The sequence below is a fragment of the Lactuca sativa genome, chromosome 1 (assembly GCF_002870075.4).
Source record: "Lactuca sativa cultivar Salinas chromosome 1, Lsat_Salinas_v11, whole genome shotgun sequence".
In the NCBI taxonomy this organism is placed as follows: domain Eukaryota; kingdom Viridiplantae; phylum Streptophyta; class Magnoliopsida; order Asterales; family Asteraceae; genus Lactuca; species Lactuca sativa.
The window spans coordinates 112,476,389-112,504,262 of record NC_056623.2 but is presented as its reverse complement, the minus strand read 5'-3'; the positions used below and the strand labels follow the sequence as shown (position 1 = coordinate 112,504,262).

The 27,874-nt window shown below is 34.4% G+C and overlaps 1 protein-coding gene across 2 annotated transcripts; it reads right to left on the bottom strand.

The window, feature by feature from the left end:
• Positions 1-74: 74 nt before the first annotated feature.
• Positions 75-27,424, bottom strand: LOC111921395 (disease resistance protein At4g27190). Of its 2 annotated transcripts, none has more exons than XM_023916970.3 (6): positions 27,230-27,424; positions 26,084-26,134; positions 3,910-6,857; positions 2,615-2,977; positions 1,496-2,167; positions 75-408 (listed from the first exon to the last, which is right to left on the bottom strand). In XM_023916970.3, exons 3-5 carry the CDS (start codon positions 6,817-6,819, stop codon positions 1,496-1,498), a joined length of 3,945 nt encoding a protein of 1,314 aa, XP_023772738.2. In that variant the 5' UTR covers positions 6,820-6,857; positions 26,084-26,134; positions 27,230-27,424; the 3' UTR covers positions 75-408. The 2 variants fall into 2 exon arrangements, with proteins under 2 accessions (XP_023772738.2, XP_023772737.2); XM_023916969.3 differs by having other exon boundaries at positions 75-403.
• Between the last annotated feature and the right edge of the window lie 450 nt (positions 27,425-27,874).

Here is a 27,874-nt window from a genome sequence, read left to right as displayed (position 1 = left end):
CGTATGTCACCACCCCATTACCAATATCACCAAGATAAACACCATCTATATATTGTAGACTAGAGATCACATGATTCATCAACAAGAAGACTCATATTTTTATTTTTAGATAAAACGTTAAAGTCATATTAAAAATTGTATAGGAAGAATTTTCATGTTATATTACAAACTGAAACTAAAGGAAATTCAAATAAAATATCATAGGTAAATGGAGAGTAAATAAAAAATCAAGAAATGTCAAAGTAATTTCAAGCTTACAAGTTAAATTAGTGAAGATTGAAGAACTGTAGCAAACTATATTAAAGAATTCAATTCAAGACAGATCGTTTTTGGTGCATTGTAGCCAACTATATATATATTGAAGACCTGCAGTAGCAATCCACAAGTGTGATGATAAGCCACTCTGCACTATACACCAGAAGGAGAGGATAGTTTAAGACATCATTAAATGAAGGAAGAAACCTTGTGAATAATGTCAAAACCCAATAGTCCTTGTGATTGATCACTTACATTAGGACTTAGTTCTTTTTGAACAGATAAATTTAATTAAAAAACTCTAGTAAGAAACTAGAGAAAAGGAAACATGACCATACTTAGTGGAGAACGTATATTGGTATAAGTTCATATTGAGACATATTTAGGTGTCTCGTGAGTATGATGGGGATAATTAATGTGGGAAAACACCCATTTTTAGTATTATTTAGCCAACTTACTGTATGCTTGAACATGAAAATTTTCTATGAGTGTCCATCCAAATGAGATCTAGTTAAGCCTTATATCATTTTGTGGTCTCGGTTTTAAGTCTTAAAGGAGTATTTATAAATATATAGGTGTTTACCCTACCGAAATGGTATTTAAGACTTTGATTTAGAAGCAAACATTCTCATAATATTTGTCAATTATAGGTTTTGCGATCTTGTTATGCTCTTTCAAAGTGATTGCATGGTTAATGTAATTCTTGTTTTACTCTAAAGTATTGTTCAAAATCAGAATATTTCCATATTGCTTGTTTAATTAAAAGTTTAGTGTTAAGTCTCCTATTATCATGTAATTTTCAACAACACATGTTTTGTTCATTTTAAACTTTCTTAGTGAGACATCTTCGAAGAGCAGTTACAAATCCGTTGAATATTCGTTACAAATCCATCACGAAACCATTACACAGTCTGATAATTGTGAATTTAGTGTAAATTCATGGGTATCGGTTTAGTTACGATTTTGTGAAGGAAATTGCCTTTGGAAATGAGTTATTTTTTTCTAATAGTTACGATTTTGTGACGGAAATTGCTTTTTGAAAAAAAAAAAAAATTCTAACAGTGCAACCCCTCATTTTTCTTTCTGGATCTGCTACTAATTTCACTTTATTTCTCACATCCGATATGAGGGTTTGTGTACATGGGATCCAAATTAGTGAAACGAGATAAGAAAATAAATACATTAAACCAGTTTAGATTATGAGACTTAAACCTTTGATTGGAATATAATGAAAGCATACCTAATGAGCCCCTCTTGAGGCCAAGTGCCGCATGGTACTGTTGAGATCTTTATCACCCAACCAGCTCCGTAGATCATCAACCACAGCATATTTGAGCTTTGGTGTGGTCACCGAACTTTTAGAGAAAGTGTATATTTCTTGGCAACTCTTTATATTCACATGAGTTAGTTCTGGTAGTTCAATGTCACATTTGTTATGGGAGAAGTAACTAAGATTTGGCAGAAATGCAAGACTCAGTTCTTCTAGTTTGTTGAGAGAAAGAACTTCTTTCATTTTTCCATATGTGTGCTCATATCCAACTACTTCCTCCAGCATCTTGCAACTAGATATATTCAAAATCTGGAGATTTGATAGACCCTTGAATGTATAAAAAGAGCACAAATTTGTCAACATTGGACACTCATGGACAAATATACTTTTCAGCTTTCTGATTTGTTCTTCTGTATAACCCCACACCTGTTCGAGAGAATCACACTTCTCCACTTCTAACTTCTCCAAACTAGGAAATACTGTTTGCAAATCTGATGGAAATATATTCACCAGTTTGTGACATTTCTCTACTCTAAGAGATTTTAGTTTACCAAACTGACTCATGGGAAGTTTGCTGGACCATAACTGCTCAACACTGTCAAGTTCAGAGACTTCTAGTGTCTCAAGACAAGGAAATGAGACCTAATACAACAGAAGTAGGAGAAAAAAAATGGGCTTATTATAAACAGTTTATAACATGGCTGAAATGGATTAACTAATTTGATATGAGAATGTTTTGAAGAAGATTGATTGAAGTGGAAATTTCTTTTTGAGCTAATCACAAAAATAACAAAAACAATGGGAAGTCAATAAGAAAAATGACCATCTTTTTAACTTGTATAGGTTGTCCTCAAATGATTTTTTTATTACGATAGTTTTTTATTTTGCAAAAGCAATATTTTTCAAAAAAAATCAGACAAAAATATATGCTGCAAAACATTTTTGGTTATGTTTGTAATCAGTCCCATATTTTTAACTTGATTTGAAATAGATGGTTAGTTTGTTTAAATCTTCCTCACCTTTTCATGATTCACTCGAGGATTGAAGATTATAGATTAATATATGTATGTATGAACAGTTCATATATACCTTGTCATTGAAGAGAGAAGATGTGCGACCAGTAGTCTCTTCAGGACAAAAATTTCTGAAATGTGTTAGCCAACGAAGTCGTAAAACTCTCAGCTGGGGAAACTCAACATGATCAATTCCTTTGCAGAAGAAGGTGAGCTTGTTTAATCCAAATATGATTACTTCTTTCAATTTGAGGAAGACAATCCTTTCTTCCATTGTAGTTACTGATGGACGTTGGACTGAAATCACTTCTTCCATCATGTGACAAAACTGAATGTAAAGTCCTTGTAGATGTACTAGATCAGGAAGGTGGCCACACCAAACATGCTTAATGTTGCCCATTTTTGTGATTGTTAATTCAGCCAAGCTTGAAAATTCAACCTACACAGTTTTAGATTGTGTCAAGAATATCCTTAAAGTGAATCAACAAACATTTGGAATGATAGATAATCACTACGATTAATTACAGACAAATTGCATAAATGACGCTAAGTTTATACAAAATTTCAATATTGACATTGTGTTTTTTCTTCTAAATTGAGTCACGAAACTTTATTGCAAATTTAACCAATCAAATAAATTGTTTCAGGTATTGATGTTTCTCACTTGCTGAGTAGACATAAAACTGATATCACTTCCACATATGATCCTAGTTGGCAAACGTTTGAGTTAAATTGAACCCTTATGTAAATATTTATGTAAATATGTACTCACTTTCCCTTAATTCTTCTTCTTTTTCTTTTCTAAAAGCATCACGATTTTGTATGCTGGCTTTCCATGGTCACTCAAGTGGTTCATCATCCCAAAGTAGTGTAAGCAAGGCAAGGACGGTTGTCCACAGTAACATCTCCTAAAGAAAACCTTACTTGCCTTGCTTACACCACTCTCTCGGAATGATGAACCTCTTGAGCGACCTTGGGAAGCCAACCACTGCACAAAATCATGATGCTCTGAGAAAAGAAAAGAATAAGAAATAAGGGAAAGTGAGTACAAATCTACATAAGGGTTCAATTTAACCAAAATATTTGTCAACCAGGATCATATGTGGAATCCCGCATCAGCTTTTTGCCTAGTTAGCAACTAAGAAACATGAAACACCTAAAACAAACCAGTCGATTGGTTAAACATGCAACAAAATTGTGAACTTAGTGACATAACTGATAAAAAAAGGCATGGTCAAAATCGAAACTTTATGTGAACTTAATGTCTTTTATGCAATTTGCCCTTCATTAAATTTCTGAAAGTCTCAATAAACTAGAGTAAAGAACATACTACAATTCTTGCAACAAAATATATATGGAAGAGTTAAAAACCTTGTGGTTGACAAGAGAATGAAAGTTTGTGCCTCTGTGGTTGCCTTCGGAAGCAAGATTGATCTCCTCGGGACAAAAGGTATGAAAATTCTGTAAATATTCAAGCTTTAATACTCTCAGCTGAGGAAACTCAACTTGCAGGTTGATTCCATGGGAGAAACAAATGAGGCTTGCAATGTCGTTCAAGATTAATTCGGTTAACTTTGGGAAAACAATCTTATTTTCAATGGTACTTTCCAATGCTGAAGGTCTCTGGTTCAAAATGACTTCTTGCATATTGGTACAATATTCTATATGAAGCCTTTGGAGATGCTCTAAATTATTTGCAACTCCGTATGTAAACAGATGGGTCATTTCGGGTAAAACTGACAGATGAATCTTGCGTAACTTTGAAAATGATCTAACTGGTAGCCCTTTTCCATTGTAACGTATAATTCCCTTCAAATGCCATATTTTATCCATACGAAGTTTTTCCAGATTATTAAACACACCAGAACCATTTGATGTGTTGCTGTAATTTGAAAGATACTCTATTCCTTCACTGTTGCAAGATTCAACAGTTAAGTTCTTGACTTGCTGAAAACCAACTGTATCTAGTTCCTTTAGAGCAACTTTGATACCATCACCAGTCAAGAACACCTTCTCGGTGTTGTTAGTTAACAACTTCTCGATACCACCACCTAAATGTGTATCTGTACTCTCAAGATTCAGCAAAAGCATCCTGTTATTGAAGGATCGTCTTTTTTGAAGATGAACTCCTACAGAAATTACATACCTTTGCAGGTTTTCAAAGAGGTTGTAATTAGGTAGGAACCTTGATGATTTAATGCGAATCCCTAAATATTTCAAATTGGTCAAGGACTCTAACTCAGTAAGGCTTGCATCTCCTTCTTCTTCATCTCCCCACCATTTTGATCCTGTATCTAGCTCTTCAAGTTGAGACAAGCTTGAGATAACACCAGGTGAAATCCTTTCAAGCCAGCGGCAACCACTCATGTCAAGAAGCCTTAACTTTGATAATTTCCGTATCTCCTTAGGCAACTCTGTAATATCACAGTTTCCAAAGCTCAGTATTTCAAGATTCAAGAACTCGTCAGTCATAATATCTCCTATATTTTCCATTTTGCAGTCCATACACAAAGCATAAATGTCTCTTGGCAATGAAAAGAGGATTGTTGACAATGATAATAGAGACATATTCCACAGCTCAACAACTCTTACTTTCTCCATCTTCTCAAACATGGTATTCAATTTCTCTACAGAGAGTTTTGGACATGCAACTTGAATAAGTTCAAGTTTTCGGAAATCCAATCCACGAGAAGGAAGCTCAGATAATTCATTTGATACAACTGAAATGGCATTATAGTTTCCGTATGTCATACCTCTAGGCCATTTATCCTCATGTATCACCATTCCACTAAATTGTCCTGTGTTTGATTCCAATCTAGAAGTCACAGATATTCCCACAGCACGTACAACATTGTGTACCTTCACAGTCGACTTCCTATCACCACTTACCAATAGAAAACGACGTCTAAGCATATCAGTTAGTGCATATACTCTATTTCTTGCTTCTATTAATAAGTGGACGCCTTCAAAGAAATCCAACCCAATCCCACATCGTACCAATGCTTCAAGTGGGACATTTGCATATTCTGGATACAGACAACAAAGGAGAAAGAGTCTCTTAGCTTCCACATCCCCTAAAAGATCATAACTTACTTCCAGAGATTGATAAACTTCTTCTTTCATGCCTTCAATATTTGATGGTACTATACACCTCTGTAGTTTTAGAAGGGTGTCATCCCACACTTCTTTCCTTTTATCCTTTAGTGCCCTACCAAGGCATACTATTGCAATAGGTAAACCACCACACCTTTTTGCAACATTAGATGCAGTTTCACACAGATCAGGATCATTCAGAGAATCACCAACCATTTCTCCTAGAAGACTAAATGCTTCTGATTGTGTTAATACGTCAAGTCTTAAAATGTCTTGGCATCCGATTGCTTTGCATGCATCTTCACTTCGAGAAGTCAAAAGTACTTTGCAAGTCTTATATTCTTTTCCAAATGGAATTCCAATACTTTTCAAATCAATGTGTTTCCATACATCATCAAGTATCACAAGAGTCCCCTTCTTGCTTTGGAGTAGCCGTTTCCATAACTCATCAGCTCTTCCTTCTAATCTTGGATATTTGAACTTTAATCCCAAACATTTTGCGAGATCTTCTTGAACCTTCATCAGATCATGTTCTTTGGACACCACTGCCAGTACGATTTCATCAAACAATTTATCTCCTTTTACACGCCTTGCAACTTCGTTCACCATTGTTGTCTTTCCTGATCCTCCCATACCGCATATACTGATAATTTGTCTTGTGTCATCCTTTAAGAAATGCATCAACTGATTTATGGTGGGTTCTCTTGATTCAAAGTTTTTAAAATCTCCCATAGATCTGTCTCCTACTGCAAGTGGAGGGGCTGGGTATGACATCTTAAAGAACGTTTCGGCTTTTAATTTGGCAGCATCAGCCTTCTCAGTCATCTTCTTTGCCTTCTTACTTAAGATGTATCGTTTTTTGATGCTTAGGAACCGACCATTTAGGATACACTTGTTTTTTGGAACTTCATATTCGAGAATTCTAGTAGACTGTTCATAAATTCTGTCCACAGTTGAAAACCACTGTTCAACCTCAGGCGCAATATTTTCTCCATTTCTTCTTGCTTCATCAACTTCTAGTTGGATACCTTGTGCTTTTGACATTAACGTGCCCACTTCTTCCATTAGACTTTTAATGTAGTTGTTATAGTAAAGCACGTACTTTAGGTGTCGGCCAGTTTCAACAAAAAGCTTTTCTCCAATTTTAGCTAGTATATTAGCAGCACAACCTATTACCACATCAACCATCTCTTGAGAACTGAGATTTGCACTATCTTTAAATCCCCCTGATGAAAAAACAACAGCAGTTCATGATAACCTCAGACTGTTATGGTTATGGCATATTTAGTGGTAATATTAGTATTCTCCTTTAAGATAGTAAGAAAAAAAAATATTGGCATTGCCCCCCTTCAACAAACTAAGGGACTGGTTGTTGTAGTATGATTAACCATCTTTTCATATTTCTACAAGATAAAATGTACAATGATAAAGTTTTGAAGTAATATTGGTTGTAAAACCTGATATTTCACCTTGGAAAAAAATGTTTTTCTTTTTCTTTTTTTATTAATTTTTTTAAGAATATGTACACAACTATATATTGGAATTTGTGGTCTATTTATGTCATATTTATGGGGTTGTGTGATTCTTCATAAGCAACATATTGGATCTAGTACTCTGAAGGAGGGGAATTCGTAAGCAACATATTAAACAATAGATATATTAAGTCCGAGCTACACACAACGAAAGTGGAGTTAATATTGCGAAAGACAACTTTACAAAGGACATCCACTCTTCATTAGCAAATATTAGGGTTTAAATACTTCAACAAATGATTCAAACAATTTCACACACTGAGTAATAATACAAATATAAAACAAGTATCACATTATGTAATGTGGTTCATACAATCGAAGTGATTTACCATATGCAGCACCCCATGGTTTATTCCGGCTAACACCGGTATAGAGTAAAATGGTGAATCAATGCTCCATAACTCAACAACCTCGGTAAATCAAAAGGCTAAAATCATTGGGAGAATGAATATCTTGCTCCTAAATACATGATCAAGGAAATTTAGCATGTTTAAATATTGAGACTTTGGTCTTTATCAGTTCTAGTTAAGAACTATCTGAATAAAGGGATCCAGACGACCAAGTCCTTAATGAAGAATGATCTGCCAAAAGAAAAAGGAGAAGTCCTTCTCTATACGTAGTTAAGAAGAAAAACAGACTAATGATATCGTTTCGTATACTTTTCTAGTTGCCTATAGATTAGTAGCATTTTATTTCAGTCATGATCCATCTAGTTCTCTGTTTACCAAAGTTTTATCGAGCTCTCAATATGCCTCTTCACATTTTGGAGTCTGGTTTAGAAGTAGAAACCAAATGGGGATTCAATATCAGTTTGATGTGAGCTTAAAAATGTCACCACACACTTAAAAAATACATAAATTTATTGTGAAACTACTCACTATGGATATTAGTGGGTTCGTTGTAGATTTGGGTATAATTTAGTTAGGTTGGAACGAACTAAAATTATTTTTTGCAATATGATGGTTTAAATAAAAATACCCAAGGGAAATTAAATAATTATTGACGGCAACCAAAAAATAGATCAGATTTGGAATTATCTTTATGACTAAAGCTCGAAAGTATCTTGAGAGAAGATGTGCTTCTTATTTACCTCATGTTATATGTAACATTTATTTTTTTGACAAGAATTATCCTTTATGATTAATCGTTCAAGGTACCAAGAGTAGAGATCTTGAGTAACCACGTTACAAAGCTGAAGCATGTAGCGGCCCGGCCACATAGATCATTTAAGTGGCGACGCGGTTAACTATAGACAATGATGTTGTGGCGGCTGGATTGAAATTCGTATATCTCACGCTTTGGGCCCTATTTAATGGTACAAACTCCTATGGTTCCTTAATTAGAATCATCAGCCTCCTTCTCCTTTGTCTAAACCCTATCCTCCATCTTGAATGTTAAATAGCTTATGATGTTCTTGAAAAGAGTTTGAAGACGAAGAAAGCTCATGAAGCTTGAAGAGATAGGTTCAATTGAGCTTTCCACCTTCATGTCACTTCATAAGAAATGTAAGTGTCAAAGTGTGCTTCCTTATTCAAATTGAGGCATTTATCTAAGGCATGTATGAGTTTTTGTAAAAATTGGGCCTTGGTGAGCTTTTGTTCTTTGAGTATAAGCAACTCCAAAACTTTAGTTGGCAAATAATTATGTTTCTGGACCTTAGGAAGAAGAGAAAGGTGTTTTCTTGGGTTCCTTTGCAGCCATGCAATAAATTATTGACTTTAGTGTAAAAAATCTTTTTATGACTCTAGATTTGGTAAGATCTATCCCTTCGAATAGATAAAGTTGGAAACTTTATCCATTACGTCGTTTATAGGAATTCGATTTGATGATATGAGCCTTGATCTGAAGATATTAAGTGCTTAATGAATGAGTTTATACCAACGGGAACGTGGCATGGTCAAGGACGACTAGAACGTGGTAGTCAATAGAGTCACTTGTATATTTTTTTCGTGATTAGATCACAACATGGCCAAGGATTGGCCACAATGCGATTGGATGTTGACCGTTGATTTTTTAACCGGTTTGAGTTTTGGTCAACTGTGGTGTGATTATGTCTTGAATTGAGCTTTTAAGGGCAAAATGGTCTTTATCTCAATAGTATAAGAATAAGTAGGACAATAATGTTTTGGGATGAAAAGATATGTATTGTACCCTAATGGCTAAATCAAGGTTACATATATATATATATATATATATATATATATATATATATATATATATATATATATATATATATATATATATATATATATATATATATATATATATATATATATAGGGGAGTTCAGACGAACTTTACTATTATGTGCACTATGTAATTATGTTATGTAAATCAACGAAAGCCTCTTAAGGGAGGGAAGTGGTTTGTGATTTAACAATTGGAGAAAATCCTCTCAGAAAGGGAATCTAGTTGTTTTGGTCCAGATGACCATGTACCGTTGGTCGAAGGATGGACTACTAGATAATAGCCTCTTAGCCGAGGGATGTTCTAGTTGTACTGTGGTAGTATGTTGATCACCAATAGCCTCTTATAGGGAAGTGTGATGAGATGATCTATGTTCTATAGATTAACCTCTTGGAGGGAAGTTCTAGACATAATCGTTAAGAGTATGCTAGCATATGTTATATGGTATAATGTACCGAATTGTTATTGCATATGATATGTATAATGGGAGAGCATTGTGATTACTCACTAACCTTTAGGCTTACAATTACTACTCTATGTGTTTAGTTGTAGGTCTTTCTAGTTTGAAGGGACATGCCAAATAGTTTATACATTCTATGTTACATCATGGTTTTCAAAACTAGACTTAGCTTTCACATTTTACCACAATTATGTTGATATGACGTGCAAAGATGATCTTATGATTTATAATTGCTTATACATAAACCCTTTGGTATCAGACCCGTGGGTGAGAGAATTAAACATACTCCTTAGTGTGCTTAGACTAAAATCACTACAACCTTTCAGACATGAATTTGTTTTCTAAACAAAAAAAAAATAAGTAAATGGGACTAGTTTTGAAAATATAAGTGTGAGGAAATGTCATATGCCTTGAGGAAGGTTAGTTAGTCATGATTATCGAAAGAATATGGCACTTTTGTGATGAAGCAGGTTTGTATGCCTTATTTGATGATTATATGCAAATTAGTACATGCTTATATATTAAGATCTAATTAGTTCCATTAGACAGCTTGTACAATGTCTTCCATGATTATACATGTTAGTGGTCAGATTAAGGATCTTTGCATAAGTAGGGTGCGAGAATTTCCTATAATATTAGTTGCTTAACTGTTAGCTTACTTGGTGTTGGAAATTTATATTTGTATTAATTAAATGTTAAGTGAATGAGTTCGAATTGTATTCCCCTAGAAATAGATAGTCTTATCTTGTTGGGTCTAGCCTCTGTTGTGCATCTCTTTTTGGATTCCAACCGTTGGAATGTTGGATCTCTCAGTCTAAGGATTGCCTAATTCTAGTTGAATATAGTTAGTGTTCATAACATAGTTCATTAATGTTGATAGAAGTTTCTTTCACCTTGGGATAACAGGATAGATTGGGATTCCTAAGGATCTAGGAAAACTATTAGAGTGTGTTAGTGTAGGCATATGTGTGAGAAGAATCTTAGAATGAGAGTTGACAAAGATTATTTTAATGCATTCTCATTCGAGCACATGAATATGTATATAGAATGTTGTTAGTAAATAGTGACTTGCAAACTGTGATATAATACTTGGTATGAGCACGGATAGGAATGGAAGGTTATATATGCCCATACTACTGGAAGCACTACTGGAAGCAGAAGATTGGTACAAGGATCAGGAAGAGTCGAACACGTTCCTAAGGAACTTGTAAATGATTAGACAATTTGATATAACTCTACCTATCGATCGTATGATTATGGAAAGTCACGATGTGAAGGATTACAGTATTGTTTCAAACCTAGGTACCTGAGGATTTGGGTTTGGGTGATGCAAACATGTTCAAGCGATTTGTTTTTGAGGTAGGGTGGACCTAGTTCAAGTCTTAGCTCATGTTGTGAGACTCAATAACGTAGAAATCGAAATGATCGGCATGAGGATTGCAGATTTTGTTAGTACTGATTAGCCAATGGCTAGACGTGTCACTTGCTGTGACGTAGTTATTTCAATATCCCAGGGAGATGGGAAGAAAATAGACTCTTATCAGTCAGTAGGTAGCTGATAGGGAAAACATTCTTTCGCAATAGTTTCAGCCTTGAGGAAAAAAAGTATGAATTTTTGTGGATCATTTACACCTATCAATGAAGGAACGTGGACATGTGAATATGCAGATAGTTTGGCAGAAAATGTGAAGACCATATCGCAAGTCAACTCTTCGGCTCACTTTAGGAAGGAGTGGTGCCTCTAAGGAAGATTGTGCACATGAAACTAGAGAGTTTGGACTGGATGTCCAACAAGGAATTTATGGCCAAGTATTGAATCAAGAAACAATATTAGTAAAGAATTTTGTGACTATTGATGTTCTTGGTAGGACAGGGAAGTCGCGGTTGTGAGGATATATGTGGGAAATTACTTTAAAGAGTTGTGATGTGTCTTTAACAGGGTGTTTCTTTCTTGGATAAGTGGATGATTACATCGGTAAGTAAAAGGAGAAGGAGGTGTATTCTACTTCGTAAAATAGCCAAAGCACATCAACAAACGTTGCCTCTTATTAATCTAAAGAATGGTGTGAGACCAAGGATACGCCATCATGACCAATGTATTTCGATTGGGTTATGGTGCTTGTTATATTCCGATCCACTCACTTCCGATCTTAGCTTGTTGACTCATAAGCAAGATATACAACTAGATTCTTATTGAATGGAAAGAGTTTCATGTTGCTTTGGAAGCATGGAGATGTTAGAAACATTCAAGTGTTATTTTAGTTGTGAAAGAACCATGCTTGACCATGCAAAATTGGGTTTACATAGACTCCAAATTTTTGGCTTAGCCCTATAGTCTATTCTTATCTGATATGATTCTAGTACTGAGTTAATTATTCAGAGGGATTTATGATTCTATTATATGTATGGTCCTAGAAAATCGATGATTTAAAGTATTAATTGAGCGGGTTCAGGGATATTATATTGTAGGCGAGAATTAGTGGCACTTTGAACCCTAAGTGGGGTAGAACTGGTATTTTGATTAGAATTCGAGTTACAGTTTGACTATCCGCTTCAACTTTATTTGTCAAAAAAATCTACAATTCGAGTATTCGGGGCTATTTAAAATCAAGTTTATGGATTCGAAAAAAGATGGAAGACAATTTATCATCGGATGGCTCCTTATTACAAAGTTTTCACTGTATATCTCTCTACGGTTTGCTGGACTGTCATCCAAGCGTCAAATGGAAGGAAAAAGTTGATTAGATTATAGGTACAACTCGGGTACCTGAGAGGGCTATTGGCTTCATGGATGCATATATTGTCCTTGCAATATAGGATTTGTTGGAGAAGCGACTCACTCTAGCCAGTAGTTCCCTTGGTAGTGCAATGTACTACCGAAGGAAAGCAGCTGGGTAACTACGAGGGTGTTTTTGGTTTAATGAGCTTGGTTAGATCATAATAATGATCAGTTATTTGGGACAAGTTTTGGAAATTGTTAATCGGCTTTAGAGGACAAAGTGTGTGCCTTCTTTGCAAAATGTTATGGTAGCTATCATCATAAGGGTGTGAGTAAATGGGTGGTTGAGAGCACCCTTTTAATGAGTTATGACTAGTATATTTTGGTCCATACTACTTACTTATCTATGCCGTCTATCATGAACAACTTAATCGTTCGGGGGGGGGGGGGTATATCATGAAGTAGTAGAAGTGAGTAAGGATGTGATTCTTTGTCGAGTTCTTTGTACTAAGGATGTGATTATTTGGATATTCTTCATTAGAAAATTTTGTGAGTTAGTAGGGTATCGTCATTGGTTGTCCAAATTTTCCAGATTTAGCTTCTGTCAATTTGGTAATTAAGTGGGGGGGGGGGGGGGGTAACCTCAATAGTTTAAGGTCCGACAGTTGTTCTGCTGTTTGCAAAAATTGATAAGTAAGATTTTGTGTGTCAATGCTAATTGGGATTTAGGGTATCTATGTCATCTCATGTGTTAGAGGTGGTTGGTTAGTCGTATGTCGAGGATTATAGTGAGAGTCTCCTTGATGGTAGTGGTTTTGATCCCACCAAGTTTCAGTCTGCTCTATTGTGAGTGATTCTGAAATCTTCTCCACATTAGGAGTTTTGAATCGATAGTCAAATGTTAATGATCTATTTATATTTCTACCTAAGATTTGGAGCCTTATAGAATGATTGTTGGTGGACATCTGGAATTGGATCGGCAGTTGGAAGAAATGTTTGTTGTTTGTAGTCATGAATGTGCTTCAAAAGGTTTGCTTTTTGTGTAACACACCATTTTCACCTTGCAGTTTAAATGACTAATTACATAAAAAAGACATTTTGATAAAGGACTATTTATGATAGATATTCTTGACAAATGTTGTAGTAGTCGTAAAAGCGAAGTCGTACATATAAAAAACACCCAAATATGACTTCTTATGCGGAAGTTGTGATTTTTAAAAGTTTCAGTGTAATAGTGTAAGAAATAGAAACTTAAATTAAGATCAGTTGATTGTTAGGAAAAGCAATCTAAACGAGAGTCAAAAATCTCATCCATACCTATCTGTGGATATAAAGATACTCAAGAACCGATATCGTATGAGAGAGTTATGTTTTTTACATCGACTTTCATTGTTTAAGCCTATAAAAATATAACTTTAAAAATAAAGTGAAAATCAGCTGACGGAGTCTAAAAGAAAGTTGTATATATTGCTGAAAGCTACGCATGGACATAAAATGCATCCAAAACAAAGCTCATACAGGGAAATTATGCAATTTTTATGAAAAAAAATTATATCGCCTGTAGTCGCACACGTTGGCAGCTTGTGCGGCGCACCCTAATACACCACCAAAATTGCGACACGTGTCAACACTCCCGATGAGAAGTGTGGGGCGTAGCTGGTCTGTGCACTGTGTGCTCTCTGTTTTTTCATTATAGATATCGGTCATTTCTTCTTCCATTCCCACACCATCCAATCTCTCTTAATTCTATTATTAGGGTGCAAAGCTCTTCGTTGGATGATGTCTTAGGATTTACTTTATTTGATAACTAACCTATAAATACATATACAGTATTCGTTATATAGGTTTGAGAGAGCTGACAATGTATATATAAAGAGAGAGTATTGTAGTCAGCATGCACATGCTTCTACATTTTTATACTATTCCATTGTCTATACAAATTGTGCTTAAACATTATATTAGGTCTAATTGTTGATACATTGATTCTTAATTTCACATTTGTCATCTTCTATGAGATCTTACATGTGGTATCAGTGCTTAATCTTTAATAGTTAACAAATTTTTCAAGTCCAATGATCCTAGATGGCAACTTTCATTTGTAATCAAATTAAAGACTCAAAATGTTTTGTGAGTCTCTCCGATAGATCTATTTACCCTAATAACATTTCCTTTATTTAGCCCAAATCTCATGATCAATACTATTCATCTTGATTTTTATTGGCCCAAAATTATCCCAATCACCTGCTTAGATTTGTTCGTGCATCAAAGTGATTAAGGCATGAACTATTTCTTTTGGATCGAGCAAATGATTTGATCTTTGAATCAAAATTATTTTCTTCTTCTCGCTCGTAAACATTGATTTGATTCTAATTCTTGTTGTTTCATTCCTTGATCGAGTTCATCAATTGATTATATCTTGAATGTATTTTTATTCAGTCTCATCTATTCCTTTATTTTGAAATTTAATCGATTAATTGGTATTCTTTTGCTCCATATGGTTTGAATTGATGTTTGGATGAGGGAATCGAATCTTGTGATTAAATTGACTCGGTGAGAAATTTCAGAAAATGATTAGCTAATGATATATGGTGTAGAACAAACGATGAAAAAGACGAATTTAATTGAATAGATATTTTGATATGAAAATTGATTTGGATGAAATTCACTTGGTGTTTCTCGATATCAGTTTTTTGAGTCAAATAGGCAAAGTCATAGTTTGCATTATTGTTTATCTAGAAACAAAAGAGGAAGATGAACTGAAACGAAATGTTGTGATTTGGGTGTGTGTTTTGCAAATGGAAGCTACCTTTGTAGATGTATGTTTTCTAATCATAACGAAGGGCTAATTTGAAATTGATGTTGGTTAAATGTTTCCTCTTCAATGGAGAAATAATTTTGGATTTGTGATTTAAGGGCTTGATATAGAATGAAAGATGAAAGATTGGCCTTGCTAGTGGGTTCAAGTTGAAGTTTAGGATTTGTAACAGTGCATTTCCGTTATGAACCAGGAAGTAGTGATAATGGGCTTTTGGTTTGTGAAGATTGGTTTTCGACAGGGAAGGGTTGGACGTTGATTTTCGCAAGTTGGTTTGACAATTGCGATCCGCTATTGATGTGTTTGAATTATAAACAAAATTTGAGTTTGCATATGACTGGTATATAGAATAGAGTCGAGGTTTTTCATTCAATTGTGGTTCCATGGTATAACCAATATCAATTTGGAAGTTGATTGAGAAGATAGCTAAAGTCTAAGGACTAAGAGCGAGTGGTCAAATGGTTGGTAGCATATGGCTGGATAACGAATTTTTGATTCTCAATTGGGAAGTTATGACTTTGCTAGTGGTTCAATTTTTATTGACATAGTTTTTTTTTGGAAGGTCAATTAGGAAGTTATTCATTCGTTATTGGGTTTGAAGGCTTGAGAACGAAAACATATTTTCGATGGGAAGTAAGTGGATCGATAGGAAGTGAATGGTCGAATGGGAATCCTATAGAGTTCCATGGGAAGTGGGTTCCTCACACTTGGTTATTGTGGTTTGGATTTGTTAGTTATTCTCATTCGTTCTTTTGCATCTGATCTAATTTGGGGAATAAGGACACACAAGATACATAAATCGTCCCTGAATTTTCAAAAATGTGACACCTTTTACCTAGAAACCAAAATCTTTTCACATTTTGGAGATTTTTTGGGGGGATTTCAAGATTGTTATTTTTTGTAAAACATTTTTACAACAGCATAAACATGTTTTGTTTATTTTTAATGTAAAAGTTGTCCGAGAAGTCAAGATTACATAAATTGTCATATTTTTTGTGTGTTATGGTCTCAAAGCTTCAAGTTATTTGTCTTAAATCTGGGAAGGGGGGGGGGGGGGGGGGATTTTATTGCCAACTCCACATTAGGCACATTCTCATTCCCATTTGGAATTTTATAATCATATTTTGATTATAAAAGGGGGGAGAGATTATGATATGGGTATTCGAAATCGAAAGTTTTTGGATATTCATATTTCCGAATGAACATTTATGAAAGAAGAGCAATATGACCTTGAAGGGAGATTGTTTATGAAGTGATTCAGATTCAATTTTCCAAAATGGTTTGTTTTTATGAAGGGTTTGACTTATTGAAGATTTTTGGTGCGTATTTTTAAGGTCAAGGGTGGCTAATTTGCCTTGGAGTTTTAGATACCCAAGGACCTACAATTGCCTCTTCGCTCTTGTTTCTTTGGATTGTGATGTATCACATTCTAGAACAGGGGGAAGCGCCGGGGGGGGGGGGGGGGGGGGGGGGGCTAAATGCAAAGACAATGCAACCAAGGCAACTAGCTATAGACATGACAAAAAGCCGCCAGAAGAGGAGAGACAATCATACTGATCGATCATAAAAAAGAGAGTGCCTTAGGGTCTCCCACTCTAAAGTGGGATTTCGTTTGAAGTTTACAAAAAATACTAGTTCGAAAGGCTCGTTTAATGTGGATTTCAGGAATGGGTGCGTCCTCTCAGCTTTAACTTGTCGCTATCTCAATCATTGAATTCAATTTCCATTTTTTTTATTGTACGAGTGCTGAGGGGCTTCTATATAAAGCGAAAGCCCTCCGGACAGAGGGAATGGAACCATTTTCTCATATGAAGTCTATCACCGGTAGGGCGAGGGACTTATTTCCTTGTTTTTAGGTTATGCAATAGAAGGGGGCTTGCGCTTGAATTGAAGTAGCGCCTTTAGAATATGAGTAGGGCTTGATGTGTGAGTGAGAACAGGCTCCAAGAAAGGTAATACCCAACAAGTAGACAACAAATAAACGTAGACGTGTCATCAAAGTTTCATATTAAGATGGATTTGATTTTAAGCCTTCTCTTTTCTTTCTTTATAAAATTTATCTTTCTATTTTAGCACCCTAATTCTCTTGTTTGTTGGCTTTAATACCATGAAAATTTTTTATGGTGAAATTATTCTTCGCCACTAGTGGCAAAAATGTTCTTGGTAATTAGCAAGGGCGTAGGAATTACACTTCCGACATGGCAATAAGCAAGTTCCTTCTTCTGCGAATATGAGATAGACCGACGAGACTAAATGACTGTGGGGATAGCGAAAGCCCTGATTCAAAGATATTAGTCAGTCAAAAGGAAGAAAGAGACTACGAGTTGTTATTCTAGTAGACATAACCCGAAAGCCACGCAAACTAGACTCCTTGGTCTTACGAGCCGCTTATGCTAACTCAAGTAGGTACCAAGAGGGACATCTTAAGCAGTAGAATCGAGTGATGCACTTCATTGACTGCATACAAGTTTATGAATAAATGAAATGGCGTCATCTATTGTAGCGATACAAAGGTGTCAGCACCCACTCCTGCACCCACTCCTGGGCAAAAGAATGCTAAGGCCACAACTTACTCCTTCAATAGCAGATTCAATAGCAAAAGAAAATAAGCATGGCCTGCTACCACGAAGATATTAAAAGATCATTAAAGACTTGAAAATTTGTTTATTGCTTCTACATTTTTGTCACGCTTGAGGTCTTTTTTGCAATGTTTCAATTTTTGGAAACTGAAGATGGGTAATCCATTCCAAGGTTTGGGGGGAGAATATTAGGGTGCGAAGCTCTTCATTGGATGGTATCTTAGGCTTTCCATTATTTTTTATAGGTTATGGGTGGAGCTAGCCTTTAAATACTTGTATAGTATTCATTATATATGTTTCAGAGAGCTCTCATTATATTGATGAGTAGTGTAGCTTGAGAGAGAGAGAGAGAGAGAGAGAGAGAGAAGAGAGAAGAGAGAGAGAGAGAGAGAGAGAGAGAGAGAGAGAGAGAGAGAGAGAGAGAGAGAGAGAGAGAGAGAGAGAGAGAGAGAGAGTATTGTAGTAAGAAAACATATGCTTCTATATTTTTTTTACTACTCCATTATATATACCAATTGTGCTTAAATGTTAGAGCGGGTCTTATCAACTATGAATTGATTCTTAATTTCACATTTTTCATCCTCCATGGGATCTTACATCACTCTCAAGGTCCGATTTTTTAGCGTATTTTTGGGAGTCTTAGGAACTCCACTTTCATGAAGCTCTGAGGCAAAGAGTGAGACAGATAGAAGTGCTGGGTATTAGGGTGGATTTTATTGCCAAATCCACATTAAGAACTTTTGCATTCCCATTTGGAGTTTCACAATCATATTTTTATTATAAAAAGGGGAGAGATTATTATATGGGTATTCGAAATCAAACGTTTTTGGATATTCATATTTGGCGAATGATCATTTATGATTAAAGAGCGATGTAACCTTTTAGGGAAATTGTTTATGAAGTGATTCAGATTATATTTTCCCAAATGGTTCGTTTTTATGAAGGGTTTGGACTTATTGAAGATTTTTGGGGTGTGTTTTTAAGCTCAAAGATGGGAAATTTGCCTTGGAGTTTAGGATACTTAGGAACGTAAAATTGCCTCTTGGCTGATGTTGTTTGGATGTAATGTCTCACATTCTAGATCCTAGATTATAAGAACAATGAAGACTTCATGATTTGTTGATTTCTTCTACATTTTTGTCATACTTGAGGTCTTTTTCGCAAAGTTACCATTTTTGGAAATTGTGACTGAATTGATAATGGATTAATAATGTAGTTTGTTATAGACAAAAGTCTCTGTCATGAAACATAATCTTGAACATTGAGATTGGCAAATTTCCATGTCTCATGATGTTGAGGCATAGCGCCCCCGTGGGGTTTGTGGGAGTACCCCAATGGTCTTCGGAAATTTGAATTAGTTACATTAGGAAAAAGTCGAATTCTAGTAGGCAATTATTATAGGATTGAAAATTTTTATCAGTTTTTGAAACCATTGACTATGCAATTAATTTTGAGATTTTCCTAACTAATTCAGAAGATAAAATCCTAATATGCCATGCATATATACGATTCCTATTTTGAGAATTAGGTAGAACGCTTGTTAGCTATTCTTTTTCTTGAATGAACTCAGATTTCTCTGGCGATTTGGATTGTTTTTATTTTCCTACATACACAAGTGTCCTTTTGGATTATCCTATACTGTATTTTCTATAACCCAGGGATAGGGTGGAAATATTAGTTCGGAAAGTGAATCTACACGATCCCCAAGGAATCCATTTTTCCACCGTTACCTTAATATATCCTTCAACAATCGAAATAATATTCTTGTAAGTTGGAGATGGCAGAATCAATTCGTAAGTTGAACACCAAGTTCATGAAACTTGAAATGTTTTAAGTCAATGATTTCAGGCGCTGGAAGAAAAAAAGTCTTGTTCATGATGACCACACTGAAGGTTGCGTATGTATTGAGTAGTCCAAGACAAGGAATGGTGGAGAATGAGACTTTGGAAGAAACTAAGGGAAGAAGAAAATGGGACAACGATGACTACATCTACAGAGTTCATATAATGAATGGTATGGATGATTCCTTATTCCATGTCCATAGTGAGGCTAAAAGTGCAAAGGAGTTACGGGACACTGTAGAATCAAAATACATGGTTAAGGATGCTTCTAGCAAGTAGTTTCTGCTTAATGATTTTAATGACTATAAAATGGTTGATTCAAGATCTATCATTGAACAATACAACGACTCCTTCACATTTTGGGTCAATTCAAACTACACAACATGAATATGGATAAAACCATTTATGTGTCATGTGTAATTGATAAACTTCCACCATTATGGAAAGACTTCAAAAATAATATGAAACATCAAAAGGAGGAACTTTCTATGGTTCAACTTGGTAGTCATTTGCATATTGAAGAATCCCATCATGCACAAGAGAGTGAAAAAAAAGGCAAAGTTCAATCTAGGCAGTCGTCCTTTCATGTGGTCGAAAACAAACCACGAAAAGGAACAACAAAGGACACGACAAACACAAGCAAGAAGTTGTCCCAAATAATTCCAATAAAAAAAGGAACTGGTTTGTTGGAGGTATGTCGAAGAAGGTCATTACAAGCGTGTTTGTCATGTGAATATTGGAACAATGGTGCTGGAAATAGTGGAACCAATAGAAGTGGAAGCATGTCTAAGGACCAATTTAAAGGAGGTCATTTTTTAACTAACTTTGATAATCCTGAATAGCATTACATTTATCAAGTTTCGTTTATTCTTAATCACGCTATGCACATGATGATGATGTTGCTTAGTGGATCGACTATGGTGCAACAACGCATGTATGCAAGCATGAACGGTTGTTTGAAACTTTATCATCGCTTAAAGATAGATATGTGTTGCATATAGGAGACGATTCTTTCAAATCTATTTGTGGTATCGGTGTCATTAATCTTGAATTTACTTATGGAAAGACTGTTAGACTTTTTGATGTTTTGTTTGTTCCTGAGATTCAAAACAGATGTTGTAGTGGTACATGTTTGAATTATGATGTTTATAAAACGTTGGTATATTCTATTTGGAGGTAGATTGTTTATTGGTTTTGGATATTTGAATAATAGGATGTTTTGTTTGAATGTTATTAATAAATTGTCACCTATTTGAAATTCTGCTTTTGTTTCGTCATCATCTTTTTCTAAAATTGATGAATCTATGCTTTGGCATGCCACATTGAGTCATATCAATTTTAGAAGGATGCATGAAATGTCAAAAGATGGTCATATTCCACCCTTTTACATGAATCTGAAAAAAAAATATAAAAGATGCATGCTAACAAAAGTTACAAAAAAACCTATTCAATATGTTACTAGAAAATCAACTACTTTGGAACTTGTAAACAACGATTTGTGTGATTTCTAGTCAACTCCATCTTTATGAAAGAAAAAGTAGATGTCCACATTCACTGATGGATGTACTTGGTATTGCTATGTGTATTTGCTTAATGCTAAAAATGAAGCATTCGAAAATTTTAAAATATACAAAACTGACATGGAATTGCAACTGGACAATCCAGTTAAATGTATTAGAATGATTAAGGAGGTAAATATATGGATCACATATACTTCCAACCAGTGAATATCATTCATGAAACCATAAAACCATACTTCCCCCAAAAAATGGAATTGTCGAATGCAAAAAGCAAGTTTTAAAAGAAATCGTAAACTTCATTCTTTCTTACTTGAGGTTAAGTAAGGGATTATGGGGAGAGACCGGGTTAACAACCTACTATTTTTTTAACAGGGTTCGAAATAAAATGAACAAAATAGTCCCATATGAACTTTGGTTGAAGGAAAAGCCGATTTGAGCTCTTTTCGGTTTTGGGATGTCGGATAGTTGTAAAAATCACCAAGCCGAAAAGAAAAACTTTTGGAGAGCATGGAATAAGTTGCGTATTCATTGGTTGTGCTGAATATTCCAAGGTATATATGTTTTACCTAATATAACCTAATGATTCAGTACCAATCAACACCGTTATCGAGTCACGAGATGGAAATTTTGATGAAATGCGTCTTGCATCAATTAAAAGGCCCAAGGATCTAAATTTTGGTGTAATAAATGCAAAATCCAGAAAGTCAAGACGGTGTTGTTTTACCAGAAACACGAGAGCTTCGTAGTAACAAAAGGGATCAAATTGTAAGATTTATGTTCCGACTTCCAACTATACTTGGGGGATGGTTCAATGGACGAACTTGGTATTCAATACTCTTATTGTTATAGTATTGAAAATGATTTTAAGACTTATCAAGAGGGAATGAAGCCTCAAGATGTTTTTTTGAAGTAAGCAATTAAATAAAAAATGTCATCAAATATTGAGAACAACACTTGAGTGTTGTATGATTTTCCTCCAAGTTATAAACTACTTGGTTGCAAATGGATACTCAAAAAGAAAATGAATGTAACTGGGACTATCGTAAGTACAAAGCCTTGTTGGTCATTCAAGATTTTCAGTTAAAACCTGGTGTTGACTGTTTTGATATTTATGCTCCGGTTGTGCGTATTTCTACCATTAGATTTTTTATTGCATTGGAAAGTGTCCACAATGTTATTGTCCATCAAATGGATGTTAAAAAACCTTTTTAAATGGTCAACTTGCTGAAGAAGTTTACATGAAACAACCAGAAGGCTTTGTTATGCCGGGTAAAGAGCATATGGTATGTAAATTGGAAAAACATTTGTATTGGTTGAAACAAACACACAAACAATGACATAAAATGTTTGATGAAGTGATTTTGTCATCTGATTTCATGTTAAACCAATGTCACAAATTTTTTTTATAGAAGATTTAATGATGTTGTTCATGCAGGTGTGATCATTTGTTTGTATGTAGATGTCATGTTGATTTTTGATACTGACCAAGATCAAATAGATGAAACAAATCAATTGTTTTCATCTAAAATCTCCATGTAAGACTTCGGAGAGGCTGGTGTAATTCTTGGTAGAAGAATTAATAGGGTGAAAAAGGGCTTAGTAATGACTAAAAGTCATTATATAGATAAAATTCTCAACCGATTCAACGTTAGTGATTGCTCTCCTGTAAGCACTCCTATGGATTCAAGTTTGAAATTATTGTCTATCACTAGAATTCCTATTGCTCAAGTTTCCTATTTTACTAATTATGAATGGCGTGGTTTCGGTTGAGTTTGTAAAATCGCTACAAAATTTAGCAGATAACTTGACTAAAGGTTTGACAAGAAACTTAGTACATAAGTCTATTACTAAGATGGGATTAATGCTCATTAAATTCTATAATGGCGAGACACCAAATTCCCTTCTAATATGACATTAGGAGTTGAAGTCAACATGGAAAGCTCACACTTATAGATTGGAACACATAAAGCATACATCACAGTTATATGTTCGGTTCTACCGTTGACCAAGTTGAAGTTTAACTTATTAATAATTCATTTTGATAAAATGTGTATACAAATAAATGAAGTAAATGAATTACCTATGTGATTGTGAAGTGTAGCCGCATTTTAATAGGTTAGGGGGTTCGCCTTGATAAAATCATGAGAGGGTTAAGACACACAACTTTATAATAGTGTCAAGTTCTATTTCACTAAACCAGTAAGTATTTTTAGTTGAAGGTATTTGGTTAGGTTGAAGGGTTCACTTCTTAGAACACATTGATTCTCTAGTATTTGAATTGTTTGATACTAAAATGTGAATTCAATCGTGTCGACATTTTCATTAATGTACTTGTTTGGTTCGTTTAGATAATTTTATGTTTATTCATGCGTTACACTAAAATGGGGGATGATTGTTTGTGATTTTTGTGTCACATGGAATTTTATGTAATTGGAACTGACATGTGAGCTAAAGGGTTTATCGTTTGTACTTTATATTATATCTTTTGCAGAATGCGGAATGCATGCATATATAAGATCGAATTATAAGTCGGTACGAATGAAATATAGAGTTTAATGGCGCAGACCCACCGCGGTGTTTAGGGCAGTGCTCCAAAACTTCTTCGGAAATTTGAATTATTAATTATATTATGGAAAATCCGAATTCTAATGGGTGATTTTGGTAGGATTGACAAAATTTTGTCAGTTTTGGAAAACATTGATTGTGCCATTAATTTCGAGATTTCTTTAACTAATTTAGAAGATAAAACCCTAATCTATAATGCCTATATATGGCTCCTCTTTTGAACCGTAGGTAGAACCCTTCTTAGCTATTCTTCTTCTTCTTGAACGAACTCATAATTCTATAGTGATTTGACTTGTGTTTGTGTGCCTAGATACACAAGTTTCCTTTTGGATTACCTTAGACTTGATTTCTTGTAACTCAGACATAGGGTGGGAATATCAGTTCGGAAATTAAACAGAGACGATCCACATGGAATTCGTTTTTCCAACATCACCCTAATATATCCTCCAACAATCCCATGCATGCATATGGTTCGGAGCATATTCAACAAACAGTGATAACAACAATATCAGGAATACAACCATAAAGTTTATGTATTTGAACACAAAACGTAGTGGATGGATGATTGAAATTAAACACATGGTTGTTGGAATGTTGAACAAAAATCAAATAAAACACTTAATTTGCAGGAGATATTTAATGAACTTATGAAGAGATTGGTTCTTGTACAAGTACAATACAAATGGATACAATAAGAAATCTTTATTTTTTTGTACACAAACCTATCTTGTTCATAAGTCCATTAAATCTTTCCTACAAATTATGCATTTTATTTGATTTGATTCTAAGAAAGTGGTATCTGAGCCATTTCGGTTTCGGTTCAAGATTGAAGATTGAGTGAGAACAACACGGAAGAATCTTAAGGAGAAATTGAAAAAAATAAATCTTTTCTATGGCTTCTCAAAATGATATATATCAAACCCAACTTCCAAAAATTAGAGGAAAGAATTGTCATATTTGGGGCATTCAGATGAGGATAGTTTTCGAGTCTCAGGATCTTTGGACATCATCGAGAATGGATTTGAAGAACCAGAACAAACTGATGATACAAGTTTACAGCAAATTCGTGAAGATAAAGAAATGAAGAGGAAGGACAGAAAAACATTATTTATCATCTATCAGGCATGGATGACCACATTCTTGAGAGAATCTCAAATTTCCAAACATCCAAAGAGGCCTAGGATATGTTATACAAAACTTATCTAGGAGAAGATAGAGTCAAAGTGGTGATATTTCAAACTCTTAGTTGTGAATTGCTGATTACTACAACAAAGTTATAGTTTTACTCAATTAAATGAGATTGAATGGTGAAACTCTTGAAGACAAGAGGGTTGTAGCAAAGATTCTTCGAAGCTTTACAAGGAAATTTCAGTACATGGTTCTTGCAATACAAGAGTCAAAGGGCTTGCACATAAAAGCATCTCTTTCCTCTAGTTGGATTGTCCCTTTAACCTTCTTTTTCATCTATTTCATGCAACTATCAGTTATTGTTTATGTCTGATATGATCTCCAACAGGGTAGGTGATTAAGTTTGAGCACGATGATTAGGAATGTTGTGGAAGAAGATGTAATAGTGAAGGGGATGATGAATTTGGAAGAGAATTGATGTGCAAATGAGGGTAGACTAATGTAGTGCACTGTAAGTATAATTCTGAAATATATAATCATATCCAATTGTATAAAATCGCAATATTCTTCAGAAAATCATACAAGTATTTGTGTGCTTGAGGGACCGGAGAACAGCAGAAATCAAAAGTGTGTGGCCTGATTGGTGCCATATATTGAAGAATCATTTGGATGGTAGTTGACCCGAAACTAGATAGAAATCAATGATATAGTGTGATTGATGCTTCGAGTACATATACCTTAATAGATTTCTGATACCATGTAAACAATATCTAAGATTAATTAAGTTATCAAGTGAAGAAGGGGATGGAAATGAGCCATGGCCATATTTTCCATTCAACTAAATTCTTAATCGCAATAATTTGGAACTATGGAATTAAACTAAACCTAATAGAAGGAGAGATACATAAACTACCACTAAGTATGCCAAAAATACATATACAAACCTATGTTTGAAACAATCTGAAAATATACGCTAACACATATATGACAGTGGTTGTATCAGGATTACTGAAAAAACACGTCCACAAATAGACAAAAAGCCACACATCCTATGCATAAAAGTAATGTTGTTATTCTTGGTAAATTGAAACTCATAAAAGTTACATACCTTTAGAGGTAAGTTGATCACGTTCCAAATGAAGTGGACTTCTGATTAAACCTATATATACCCGAATATAAAATCATTATGAGATACAACGGATTCAAAAGAACTGCAGTACACTTTAATTAATCAGCAGCTATAGTGAATGTTACAAGAAGAATGTTCCAAGATCTGATAATTTGAAGAAGATTGACGTTTTGTTATAAACTTTTTACCTAAAATAACTTGTTTAAATGATATGAAAGGCGTATATCAACATATAAAATTAAATGGGTGATAATTCCAAACCCTAGCGTTGCTCTTGAGATGTTATATTAAAGTAAAGATACTCGAGGTTGAGAATGTTACCTTACTTCTATAATCTATATATAGGATTTTTTGAATGGCTCTACGTATAGGATCCCTATAGCCTTTTTAAAACTTTCATGTTCAAGTCAAATGCTTTCAGCTTTTCATTAGGATCATGGTTTGAATACATTTTACCTTTTTTAACTTCTTTCAAAACATAAACCACACAATAATATGGATGGCAAGCTTGCTTTGGTCTATTAAAATTACTTCACCAAATTTTAAAACAGAATATGTGAGCTTCTAAACTGATTTTGGCGTCTGTTTTAACATATTTCAGATAAAGGAAAAACAGAATGAATACTGCTTCACATATGTTGGATCTTTGCAGTTGCTCAAATTTACAATCCCTAGCCTGATCTCAGTATTGTGCGACATAGAGATATTTGTGTGGAATTTTCGAAGAAAGAAAGACAATTGATTACGTTTATTTAGGGAGATTGCGGAGGAGAAGAAAATAATTTGTTGTTCAAAAAAATAGAACGGAAATAGATTTAAGCATGTTGCTACATCTAACTATTTTAAAAAATTGGAAGTTTGACCATGCAAATTTTGATTACAACACCAAATGAAAATAACAACACCTTATTACAAGTGTTACAAAAAAGACATCATAAAAACTTGTATGTAATAGTATTTCAATTAGTTAGGAAAGTTAGATAAATTGAAAACTCAAATATTTAAACAGTTTGATCAGTTTATTTAGAGTAATCCACATAGAAGATAATACAAACATAGAAAAGGTCAAAACCAGAAAAAATGAAGACAAAATCGAAGAAGCTATATTTAGCGATTAATCTTTACCAGTGTTCGATATTCCACCTCCTTTGACAACTTGAAAGTGCTTATAGAGACGTGATATTTGTCCATTTTTTTCATGGATGTCCTATTATCTTGTAGTATTAAGGTGGCTATATATATTGTGGCACAATTTCTGTGGGTTATGGATTTGGGATCTTGATGCACAGTGACGGGTAGAACAAGTTTGGAAGCAGGAATGAGTGGGTTTCGTTTTGCTTGTCAGTGAATCAAAGGATCAACTTATATAGGGAAACAAGTCTATTCTTTTGCATAAGTTAGAAAAGTGTGTGAGATTCTTTTATAAGCCAGTTACGTCTTTTTCCTTTTTCTTTTTATTAAGGTGATACTTTATTATTCTTTTAAAAAAAAAAAATGATTCTAGCAATAGCACGTGACTTTTTTAAGAATCTTTCAGCAGTAGGTGTATAATTCAAGTATTTATATAAACAGCTTTAACTTAAGTTAGGAACTTGAGAAACTCTGTTGGACATCTAGTTTAGTTTGTTCAATATTCTTGTCTTCTTTGATACTATTCATTTTATTGGGTAAATGAGGACCACATTCCAGTAAAGTTTATTGCGTAATAAAAAATAAACAAAATGAGTTGTTTAGGGTTTAAGCACTTTAACAAATGATAAATGATTTCAT

Excerpts from the sequence above, each read along its gene's own strand:
- LOC111921395 (XM_023916970.3), bottom strand. The coding sequence starts at position 6,819 with ATGGTTGATGTGGTAATAGGTTGTGCTGCTAATATACTAGCTAAAATT. Across the intron at positions 2,978-3,909 it reads ATTCTCTTGTCAACCACAAG|GTTGAATTTTCAAGCTTGGC; the intron begins GTTTTTAACTCT and ends AAAACTGTGTAG. Across the intron at positions 2,168-2,614 it reads CTTCTCTCTTCAATGACAAG|GTCTCATTTCCTTGTCTTGA; the intron begins GTATATATGAAC and ends CTGTTGTATTAG.